This window comes from Mustela nigripes, chromosome 2 (genome assembly GCF_022355385.1).
Source record: "Mustela nigripes isolate SB6536 chromosome 2, MUSNIG.SB6536, whole genome shotgun sequence".
In the NCBI taxonomy this organism is placed as follows: domain Eukaryota; kingdom Metazoa; phylum Chordata; class Mammalia; order Carnivora; family Mustelidae; genus Mustela; species Mustela nigripes.
The window spans coordinates 93,390,912-93,403,309 of record NC_081558.1 but is presented as its reverse complement, the minus strand read 5'-3'; the positions used below and the strand labels follow the sequence as shown (position 1 = coordinate 93,403,309).

Genomic DNA, 12,398 nt, shown 5'->3' with positions numbered 1-12,398 from the left:
TTTAGGTATCCATATAAATTTTAGGATTATTTGTTCCATTTCTTTGAAAAAAATGGGTGGGATTTTGATAGGGATTGCATTAAATGTGTAGACTGCTTTAGGCAGCACAGACATTTTCACAGTATTCTTCCAATCCAGGAGCATGGAACATTTTTCCATTTCTTTGTGTTTTCCTCAATTTCATTCATGAGTACTTTATAGTTTTCTGAGTATAGATTCTTTGCCTCTTTGATTAGGTTTATTCCTAGATATCTTATGGTTTTGGATGCAATCATAAATGGGATTGACTCCTTAATTTCTCTTTCTTCTGTCTTGTTGTTGGTGTACAGAAATGCAACTGATTTCTGTGCACTGATTTTATATCCTGACACTTTACTGAATTCCTGTACAAGTCCTAGCAGATTTGGAGTGGAGTCTTTTGGGTTTTCCACATATAGTATCATATCATGTGCGAAGAGTGATAGTTTGATTTCTTTGCCGATTTGGATGCCTTTAATTTCTTTTTGTTGTCTGATTGCTGAGGCTAGGACTTCTAGTACTATGTTGAATAGCAGTGGTGATAATGGACACCCCTGCCATGTTCCTGACCTTAGCTGAAAACCTTTCAGTTTTGCTCCATTGAGAATGATATTTGCGATGGGTTTTTCATAGACGGCTTTGATGATATTGAGGTATGTGCCCTCTATCCCTACACTTTGAAGAGTTTTGATCAGGAAGGGATGCTGTACTTTGTCAAATGCTTTTTCAGCATCTATGGAGAGTATCATATGGTTCTTATTCTTTCTTTTATTAACGTATTGTATCACATTGATTGATTTGCGGATGTTGAACCAACCTTGCAGCCCTGGAATAAATCCCACTTGGTCATGGTGAATAATCCTTTTAATGTACTGTTGAATCCTATTGGCTAGTATTTTGGTGAGAATTTTCACATCTGTGTTCATCAAGGATATTGGTCTGTAGTTCTCCTTTTTGATGAATCCTTGTCTGGTTTTGGGATCAAGGTGATGCTGGCCTCATAAAATGAGTTTGGAAGTTTTCCTTCCATTTCTATTTTTTGGAACAGTTTCAGGAGAATAGGAATTAGTTCCTCTTTAAACGTTTGGTAGGATTCCCCTGGGAAGCCGTCTGGCCCTGGGCTTTTGTTTATTTGGAGATTTTTGATGACTGTTTCAATCTCCTTATTGGTTATGGGTCTGTTCAGGTTTTCTATTTCTTTATGGTTCAGTTGTGGTAGTTTATATGTCTCTAGAAATGCATCCATTTCTTGCAGATTGTCAAATTTGTTTGTGTAGAGTTGCTCATAGCACGTTCTTATAATTGTTTGTATTTCTTTGGTGTTAGTTGTGATCTCTCCTCTTTCATTCATGATTTTGTTTATTTGGGTCCTTTCTCTTTTCTTTTTGGTAAGTCTGGCCAGGGGTTTATCAATCTTATTAATTCTTTCAAAGACCCAGCTCCTAGTTTCGTTGATTTGTTCTACTGTTTTTTTGGTTTCTATTTCATTGATTTCTGCTCTGATCTTTATGATTTCTCTTCTCCTGCTGGGTTTAGGGTTTCTTTCTTGTTCTTTCTCCAGCTCCTTTACGTGTAGGCTTAGGTTGTGCACCTGAGACCTTTATTGTTTCTTGAGAAAGGCTTGTACCGCTATATATTTTTCTCTCAGGACTGCCTTTGCTGTGTCCCACAGATTTTGAACAATTGTGTTTTCATTATCATTTGTTTCCATGAAGTTTTTTCAATTCTTCTTTAATTTCCTGCTTGACCCATTCATTCTTTAGAAGGATGCTATTTAGTCTCCATGTATTTGGGTTCTTTCCAAATTTCCTCTTGTGATTGAGTTCTAGCTTCAGAGCATTGTGGTCTGAAAATATGCAGGGAATGATCCCAATCTTTTGATATCGGTTTAGGCCTGATTTATGACCCAGGATGTGATCTATTCTAGAGAATGTTCCATGAGGACCAGAGAAGAATGTGTATTCTGTTGCTTTGGGATGAAATGTTCTGAATATATCTGTGATGTCCACTTGGTCCAGTGTGTCATTTAAGGCCTTTATTTCCTTGTTGATCTTCTGCTTGGATCATCTGTCCATTTCAGTGAGGGGAGTGTTAAAGTCCCCTACTATTATTGTATTATTGTTGATGTGTTTCTTTAATTTTGCTATTAATTGGTTTATATTGTTGGCTGCTCCCATATTAGCAGCATAGATATTTAAAATTGTTCTATCTTCTTGTTGGACAGATCCTTTGAGTATGATATAGTATCTTCCTCATCTCTCATTATAGTCTTTGGCTTAAAATCTAATTGATCTGATATAAGGATTGCCACCCCTACTTTCTTCTGATGTCCATTAGTATGGTAAATTATTTTCCACCCCCTCACTTTAAATCCGGAGGTGTCTTCGGGTCTAAAATGAGTTTCTTGTAGGCAACACATAGATGGATTTTGGTTTTTTATCCATTCTGATACCCTGTGTCTTTTGATTGGGGCATTTAGCCCATTAACATTCAGGGTAACTATTGAGAGATATGAATTTAGTGCCATTGTATTGCCTATAAGGTGATTGTTACTGTATACTGTCTCTGTTCCTTTTTGATCTACTTCTTTTAGGCTCTCTCTTTGCTTAGAGGACCCCTTTCAATATTTCCTGTAGAGCTGGTTTGATGTTTGCAAATTCTTTCAGTTTTTGTTTGTCCTGGAAGCTTTTTATCTCTCTTTCTATTTTCAGTGACAGCCTATCTGGATATAGCATTCTTGGCCGCCATGTTTTTTCTCATTTAGTGCTCTGAATATATCATGCCAGTTCTTTCTGGCCTGCCAGGTCTCTGTCAGTAACTCTGCTGTCAATCTAATATTTTTACCATTGTATGTTATAGACTTCTTTTCCCGGACTGCTTTCAGGATTTTCTCTTTGTCGCTAAGACTTGTAAATTTTACTAGTGGTGACCGGGTGTGGACCTATTCTTGTTGATTTTGAGGGGGGTTCTCTGCACCTCCTGGATTTTGATGCTTGTTCCCTTTGCCATATTAGTAAAATTCTCTCCAATAATTCTCTCCAGTATACCTTCTGCTCCCCTTTCTCTTTCTTCTTCTGAAATCCCAATTACTCTAATGTTGTTTGGTCTTGTGGTGTCACTTATCTCTTGAATTTTCCCCTCGTGGCCTAGTAGCTGTTTGTCCCTCTTTTGCTCAGCTTCTTTATTCTCTGTCATTTGGTCTTCTATATCACTAATTCTTTCTTCTGCCTCATTTATCCTAGCAGTAAGAGCCTCCATTTTTGATTGCACCTCATTAACAGCTTTATCAATTTCAACTTGGTTAGATTTTAGTTCTTTCATTTCTCCAGAAAAGGCTTTTATCTCTCCAGAGAGGGTTTCTTTAATATTTCCATGCCTTTTTTGAGCCCGGCTAGAACCTTGAAAATCGTCATTCTGAACTCTGTATCTGGCATATTACCAATGTCTGTATTGATTAGGAACATAGCCTTCAGTACTGCCTCTTGGTTTTTTTTTTTTTTTTTGTGGTGAGTTTTTCCGCCTTGTCATTTTGTCCAGATAAGCGTATATGAAGGAGCAAATAAAATACTGAAAGGGTGCAAAGACCCCAGGTAAATGCGCTCTAACCAAATCAGAAGAGACCCCAAATTGTGGGAGGGACAAAGGGGATAAAAATAAGTTCAGGAAAAAAAAATTTAAAAAAAGAAAAAAATATATGTATTAGATAAACTAGTTAAAAAACATTAAAAAAGAAAAAGGTAAAAGTTAAAAAAATTTAGAAGAAAAAAAATTAAAAAAAAAATTTAAATTAACCGCAAGACTAAAGCATCATGGGGAGAAAGCCATGAGTTCCATGCTTTGCTTTTCCTCCTGGAATTCTGCTGCTCTCCTTGGTAGGTGTAGTTTGTCTTGGGTGGATTTCTTGTTGATCTTCTGTGGGAGGGGCCTGTTGTACTGATTCTCAAGTGTCTTTGCCCGAGGCGGAATTGTACCACCCTTACCAGGGGCCAGGCTAAGTAATCTGCTCGGGTTCACTTTTGGGAGCTCTTGTCCCCTGAATGCTTTCCATAGAGTTCCGGAGGACAGGAATGAAAATGGTGGCCTCCCAGTCTCCCTCCCGGAGGAGCCAAGAGACCAGGTCCCACTCCTCAGTGCACCCTCAAAGAAAAGAGCCCAATCACTCCCGTCTCCCTGGCCTCTAGCCATGCTCCAAACTCACCCAGCCTGCAACTGGTTCAAGGTAATCCTGAGGTTAGAGCTCACTCCTCAGCTCTGTCTCTGTACCCGGCTTCCCCAGTCTAATACCTGCGAGCTCTGGGACACTCAGACACCCCCGATCCTTCTGTGACCCTGCGGAACCTAGGGCCACGCTGGGCCCCTTGTGGGCTTCACCCTGCTTTATCCTCTGGAGCTATGTCCCTCAGTGGAGCAGACTTTTAAATGTTCTGATTTTGTGCTCTGTTGCTCCGCCCTTTGCTGGGAGCCGGCCCCTCCCCCGACACAGTCTATCTTCCCATTGCTTTGGATTCACTTCTCCGCCGGTCCTACCTTTCAGATAGTGGTCGATTTTCTGTTTCTAGATTTGCTGTTCTTCTTCTCTTCTATCTCCCATTGGATTTGTAGATGTTTGCAATGGTTTGATAAGCTATCTAGGTGATCTCCTGCTACCTGATGTAGTCTCAGCCTGCTACTTCTCCGCCATCTTGACTCCAGTCCTCAAACACCAAGTTTTTAATCACTTCTCTACCCCCACTGCCTGGCCCATATTAAGTGTTCTATTAGTGTTTATCATGTGAATGACAAATACATGCATAATCGATAGCCTGCTTTTTTCTCCTCTGCTTACAATTCTTTGAGAAGAACCTGTTTATTGCCCTTTGTCTCTGTTGCTAAAAAAATGCTATTTCCAATTTCCTGTTACCAATGAGGAAATACATGGAAAAGTGCTTTACATCAGTATCTCTTTCAAGGAAATCATCTACAACAAGGAGGGTCCCCCAGACCAAGGTATTAACTTTTCTAAATTCTTCTCAACTTCACAGTTAGTTCTCCACAATCATCCTAATCTTAGTCCTTTTGCATCAAATCTTTCTAATCCACTGCTTATCTGATTCTAATTATTTCTCTACTCTTTAGTCCTAATGGGTATATAAGGCAAACTAATAACAACAAAAACTTCTAAATTTAAATTTTAGTCCTGGTACTTACTAGTTAATCTGATCTTGGTTGAGTTATTTAATCTTCATTAAACTCCAGTTTCCAGGTTTGTGAAATGGTGGTGTGTAGGAACCTACCTTTTAACATCTGTTTAAAGAAGTTTATATGTAAAGCACCTAGCATAGTACACAGCACATAGCAGGCACTCCATTAATCAATGGTAGTTATTACTCCTAGTGCTTCTGGCATTTAATTTTTCAAAAACACTTAAATCTTTATTATTGCGTTTTATAGCTAGACTTTGCCAGGGTTGGGAGGGAATGTTCAGGTCTGAGCACTGAGGATGTGCTCACTCAAAAGAGAGGCAGTCATTTTTATCATTAGCTTTGTTCAAAGAACAAAGTACAGCTTCCAAACTGCCCTGCACTCCTACCCACTGGTCTGTCTTCTCTCCTCCTACAGCACTATTTCTTGACCAAAACACTGTATTATTAACTCCTCCAAGTTTTGAAGAATCTGGTTAAGCACTGTAAATATTCCGGTCACATGACAGTTATCTTTTCCTTAAAGCAAATCTTTGTACACATAACTACTTTTATATAACCTGGTTTCCAAATCCTTGATATACTAGATACAGTATTTGGAAGTATCCAAGTTTCTCAATGCCACTGTTAAAGTATATCTATCCAAAGTAGATAAACTATGTCATGTTTCATTTGGCCAGCACACACATAAAGTAGCTATTTGTATACTTTCACTTTAACTACATAGATCTGAATCAATGCTATCATGAACTGCACTGAAATTCTTTAGTACCCACAGTAACATAGCAGTCTTGTTTTAATTTTTTAGAGGTGGGGGAAGGGCAGAGAGAGGGAAAGAGAATCTTGGAGCCCAATGCTGGGCTCAATCCCATGACCCCCATATCGTGACCTCATAGCAGATTTTACTCATAAAAAGTCCTGCCAGGCCAGGTTTTCAGCAATCTCTTCAATTCCCTTTAAAAACTTAATGTAGAATTTTACATTATAATGCCTGCCCCTAATTCACTTTATTTCTATTTTAGTTTTTACCTTTCAAATATATGTTTCTTTCGGACTTAGTCTTCTTTAAGCATGTCATCTTCCCTCTATCTAAATCACTGACTAAATAAATGTTCAAGAGAATGAGGCCAAAGCAAGTATTACTTATTCTAATTCTTTAAGGAACTGTAGTTCTGGTTTTTAGTTCCTACTTCTTCACAGTTTCTCCCTCATGGACTTTCCTGATTTCTATCACACGTAGACTGATCAGTTGTTTTACCAGGGCTATAAGACTTTTAGCATTAGAAGGGACTTTCCAGGATCATCTAGTCTTGCCCAACTCTCCTTTACAAATAACAAGAAATCAGGAAAGTTTAGTTACACAGTCTTTGCCACATGATTAAAAGTGGTATATCTGGGAGCAAAATTAGGGAATTCTAAATACAAATATATGGTGTTCTTTCCAGCACAAATTTTTATTTAAATTTTTGTATTTTTATCTGTTCATCTACATGAAAGAGAAATTATTTTTTATTATTGTTTTATCTAAAATACTGTACCCTCTTTGTTTATTCTAGCCACTACACATGGAACACATATCTTCTACTGCAAAGCAAAATAAATATAAATTTTGGCTTGCTGCAGTTAATGAAAAAAAGGAGTATCTTGGTTGCAAATCTTAAACCCTCACCCTCAGGTCTACAAATGTATTTAAGATTATTGACTTTCTGAGACAACAGAGAGAATGATAACTTTATCATTGTATTGATGGTATATAATGAATCACCATACCAATGATCTATTGTATTCTTTTGACACCATTTCTGGTTGATTTATGGTCACTTATGACCACAAAGCAACCAACACTTATGATTAAACCAAGATATGAAATCCACCATATTAATATTAAAATAACAACCTCCTGACCATGTAAATTCTATGAAAGTTAGTCTTAGTTTTTCATTCTGTATTTGTTGTCTGGCTTGCAGTAGGCTCCCAAGGAAAATATGTTGATAAATGAATAAATTAGTAACTTTCCAAAAGGAAAATAACCCAAAAAGTGGATCTAAAAATGTATTAACTTTCCAAAAGTAAATAAAAGACATATATTCCAGAAGAATTCACTTGGCCACCAAAATTAACTAAAGAAACAAATGAGTCTTAATATTACAATTATGACATTCTTTCTCAATAAAGTACTTGCTCCTTTTCCATTCTGCCTAAAAATGAAATCTCTCAACAGGTTACTCTTGGTTTCCTTAGATTCCTTACGCATGAGACTTTTACAACAACCCCTCTATTCATTTTTCTAGAAACACCAAACAAATATTCAAAGAGATTAAATCAAGTTCACTCTCATAAGATTATAAAAAGGCCATTAGCAAAAACACACATTAAGCTCTGGTTAAGTTAGTATCAGTGTTACATTTTGACCTGAACTCAAAACAATCCCAGTAATTCACAAGTTTCAGTGTTTTTATTTTCTCTGTATGCAGCACCTCTCAAGACTCATTTCAAAATATCAAATCTTGCAATCACCAAAAGGGCAATTTCTAGCAATCCTACATTGATTAAATCAAAACATTCTCTATATTGCTTTATTAAATGTTATCTTCTGTTTCATTCCTCTAAAATATAAGTAAAAAGTACTAAAACAATATTTATGTTGATTCAAATACTGAGGACAGAAGAACTTGCTCACCTAATCCTTTCTTTTCCTCATATTTTTAATGTTTATAATTTAATTCACTTCAAATGTCTATTCTAAGTTCAAAGTTACCAAAGCAAAACTGCCTGCAAACTCATTTATATCCTTTCTCTTTACTTTCAAACACTGATGATAAAACATTTTAAAACCTATTACTTATCAAGTCTAAACTAGTATTATTTGAAGTATCACCAATCATTTAGCTTATGTTTCATAAACAACGTAAAGCACCAGCCTATTATAGAAACACATCAGGATCCATACAGTTTTTCTTTAAATTCACAAAAGTGAAAAATCTAATTAAAAAACTACAAGAAAACTATGGATTTAATAAATAGATAAACTTACTGAAAAAATCTTTAAAGACGTTTAACCAATCCATTTTGAATAAAAATCCCGTGTTCTCTTTTGTCAGTTTGTCAACACAGCTCAGGATAATTCTGTGAGCTTCCTGGTCTGTTCTGCAACACTGAAACTCCCCACGCCCAATCCATGTGACTTGGCCTACACCCAGGCAACAGAAAGTTTTTCTGAGGCTTCTGTCTAAAACTTCTCCCCCTGAACTATAATACAACCTGTAAAACAAGTACATCATCATGGCCACAAAGTTACCTTATTATTCAGACTTATTTTAGAAGAAGCTTTAAAGCATGTATTTTCAATAGTTAAAAATATATTCACGCATTCATCTCTCCTTTGTTTTCTCCCTCTCTTTCTTATCTTTCAAACAATGTCTCCACCAGCACAATCATTGTGAAACAAATCCATTAACCACATGGGACACTTAAGTTACCAAAAAGGGGTTCAGAAATTCTGAGAAACAGAAAGCTATCCCATACAAAAGTTGGAATCACATCATTATACAGGAGAACTAAAGATCAGTAACTTAAAACAGAATGTTTTCAAGTATCCTGCAATATCTGTAATATAGTAATAAAGTTTAAAGAGATATTCTAGGACTTAAATAGATAAAAAAAATCTTTCCAAAACTGTCTCAATAATGTCAGAAAACAGTATGGAAGCTTTCCCAGGCATATTGACAAACAATAAAAATCCTATCTAGTTGGGCTTTTTAAGTTTATATGCAGTACTATATAAAACTGGGATATATTTCCATTTTGCTCTATGATAATAGGTTTTTTCACAGTATTCTGTTTAAACATTTAAACATATCCAGTCCCAGGATACCAGTATCCTTTGAAAAGGGAATAAAAAAGTCTAGGTAAAGTCCTAATCCCTGTTGTGCCTTCATAAAGATGAGGCATACTTTCTTGATACCAAGTTACCTTAACTTTCTCCAATACCTCTGATCTACATGCTTTAAATAAGTGTCCAATATTTACAAAATCAGAAGTATTCCTGGTTCTAACTATGGTCTCTTCAGATAATCAAGAATAAGCTCTTTCTGATTTGTCCTTCACTTAAAAAATAATAATGGTCTTATTTGCAAAACTTAAAAATCTAAATAAAATGTAATCTCAGATACAGCAGTTAAAAATCATAGTGAAAACTCAGATTGGGGGTCGCTTGGGTGGCTGAGTGGATTAAGCTGCTGCCTTCAGCTCAGGTCATGATCCCAGACTCCTAGGATTGAGCCCCACATCGGGCTCTCTGCTCAACAGGGAGCCTGCTTCCCCCTCTGTCTCTGCCTGCCTCTCTGCCTACTTGTGATCTCTCTCTCTGTCAAATAAAATAAATAAAATCTTTAAAAAAAAAAAAAAAGAAAAAGAAAACTCAGATTGGTAACTTCATTTATTAAACTACCTTTAAAATACTAGAAATGTTATTCACTCACAAACCAATATTCCAGTGTTTTACATTTACTTTGAGTTGTACTATATTTTAGTTTGGGCTATTTTAGTGTTAAAAATAAAAGATCTGTCTTCTATTGATGTTAACTGAAAGAACACTCTAGACTAATAAGGCCAAATAAAAAATAAAGCTAATATAAAGTAGTTAGTAATATTTCGTATTTGTCAATCATGCCACATTACTCCCAAACTGTGTTTGCAAAGAGAAATTTAACTTTCTTGTCCACATATATACAAAGAACCATTAAGTAACAGCCTGTTTTCCTGAATACCAAAAATGAAATTCTGTCCCTCCCATTCCTTCCTGTCAGCCAAGGAGAGTTTAATTAAAAGAAAAAAGAAAGAGGCCAGTCCTCATCTGTGCATATTTCCTTCCTATCAGCTCAGCCAAGCCTCTGTGAGGTGGGTTCCATTATCTCTGGCCCTGATGGAGAGCTAGTAAAAACAAACAAATTTTACAGTTAGAGAAAGAAAAGGGGGGAAAAAGAAAAACAAAATAAGAAATCAGCTTTGTAGATGCTAACCTACAGTAATAATCTTCAATTTAAAACTCTTTTTATCAAATGCAAAATGAAGTAATAGTTTGTTCTTAAAAGCATTATTCAAAATGTAAGCTATTAAATGTTAAAATACAGCAATGTTCCATATTTTAAAAATGGCCTTAATGTGAAGGAGGTAATTCTGAATCTCCCTCATTTATCTCTCTCTCAATTAGACGTAGAATTTACCTAACTTCAACAGGCAGTCACAGTTCAAGGGGTCCTGGCTAGAGGATCTGATTCAATCCTACTCACTGGCACCACCCAGGTCTGGCCCTTGAACACCAGCTAGATTTACAGAAATTGCCCATTAACACTTATGGCCTTTAATGCTCTTCTGACTTGGCTCAGTATCTGCTATGAGCAAACTTAACCTGGCATAGCTGAAATTCTAATCTTGGCCTTTCTATTTTACCCAATGCTTCCAAAATTCTACACAAAGAACCAAGCTCTAGCATCCACTTAAAAGAAAGCATTATTGGTGTTTTAATACAAAAATAACTTACCTAAAGTATCCTTCAGATTTTTTACAATAGATGCTTTGCGAGCACTGTTTTTCCTCTCCACATAGTTAGAAGGCACAAAACCCGTTTTATTCATGGAGTTTCGAACTCGCCACCAGGACTTAGAGTCATCCAGAAGCCATAATCTCTCATTCTTCTTGATGTCCAGCTCTTGTTCTTGTTGGGCTACATAATCAAATTTGGCTACTACCACCACTTCTTCTGCCATCTTTCAGCAGCTTCAGCACTGTAACCACATACAAAACATTCTTATAAGGTCTAGTAGTAGTCTACATGCTTTTCAAAAAAAGACACATGTAAAAACCTAAGAACTGAAAGACTAAAAGGAAAAATATGAAAAACAGAAACAGGCAATACCAATATTTATCGAATATTAATCAAGACAAAAACTGGTGTGGCTATATTAATACACAAAAAGGACAAACCATAAAGGCAAACCATTCCCAGTAATAAAGAAGTTCACTACACAATTGAAGGTTTTATTAAATATACATAACAGCCAAACTTGTATGTACTTATTAACATATTTCCAAAATAGACTGATAGAACCACACAAAAATGTGACAAATCCAGTCAGAGAGGACAATTTTTAACATATTTACTTAATAAATCAAGGATACAAAAAAATTAATAAGGCTAGATAAAAACTGACATCAAAACCATTAAGTCTAATAAACATACACAAATATTACTTCCCAGCAGAATAATAGAAATGGAACATATATAAAAATTACCTATGTGAGGTGATAGAGAAAGTCTTAATAACTTTCATGTACTTGGTATCCTACAACCATATTCTCTGACAATCATCACAGAGAGCTTCTTAAAAATCTCCTGTTTGGGAACTTCTAAAACTTCATGTGTCAAAGAAGAAATTATAATAGCATTGTGAAAATAGTTACAGGAGTAAAATAATAAAAAGACTTATATAACCAAACTTGTTGGATGCAGCAAAAGGAGTATATAGAGATTCTAGCTGGAAATAGTTACATCAAAGAAACAGTGAAAATCAGAAAAATCAGTGAACATCAGAAAAAAAAATAGTGAACTGAGTATGTCTTAAACAGTTAGAAAAGTAGAAGAATATAAAGCAGAAAAAATGAAATAATACAAATAAAGTACAAGTTTATGAAACAGAAAACAAAGACACAGGAGAAAGCTCAACAGAACAAAAAGTAGTTATTTGTCATGACTAACAAATGGACATAGTTCTAGCAAGACTTATAAATGAAAAAATTTCAGGAAAAAAAACACACCCAAATACCAGGAATAAAAAGGGAGTCATAATTAGAGATGCAACAGACATTCAGATCACCTGGCAATATCCAAAACAACTTTACCAATAAATCTGAAACTAAAATGTACAAATGTATAGAAAAATAAAAATTAAAGAAATAGTAACATTCAATCAGTCATTAAAAAATCTTCCCATGGGGCACCTGGGTGGCTCAGTAAGTTAAAGCCTCTGCCTTCAGCTCAGGTCATGATCCCATAGTCCTGGGATCAAGCCCCACACTGGGCTTTCTACTCGGTGGGGAGCCTGTTCCCCCTTCCTCTCTTTCTGCCTGCTGCTCTGCCTACTTGTGATCTCTGTCAAATAAATAAAAATAAAATCTTTTTTAAAAGAAAGAAAGAAAGAA

At 35.8% G+C, this 12,398-nt stretch overlaps 1 protein-coding gene across 5 annotated transcripts in view; it reads right to left on the bottom strand.

Annotated features, from left to right (window-relative positions):
* The window catches only part of NCK1 (NCK adaptor protein 1), an 81,525-nt gene that overhangs the window by 16,521 nt on the left and 52,606 nt on the right, over nucleotides 1–12,398 (bottom strand). For 4 of the 5 annotated variants that reach the window (XM_059390985.1, XM_059390984.1, XM_059390983.1 and 1 more), the window contains one exon: nucleotides 10,741–10,984. In XM_059390985.1, the coding sequence (XP_059246968.1) occupies nucleotides 10,741–10,966 (226 nt within the window). In that variant the 5' untranslated portion in view covers nucleotides 10,967–10,984. Of the gene's footprint in view, nucleotides 1–8,232; nucleotides 8,435–10,740; nucleotides 10,985–12,398 lie in introns of those variants that run through there. The other variant, XM_059390980.1, reaches the window with a different exon arrangement.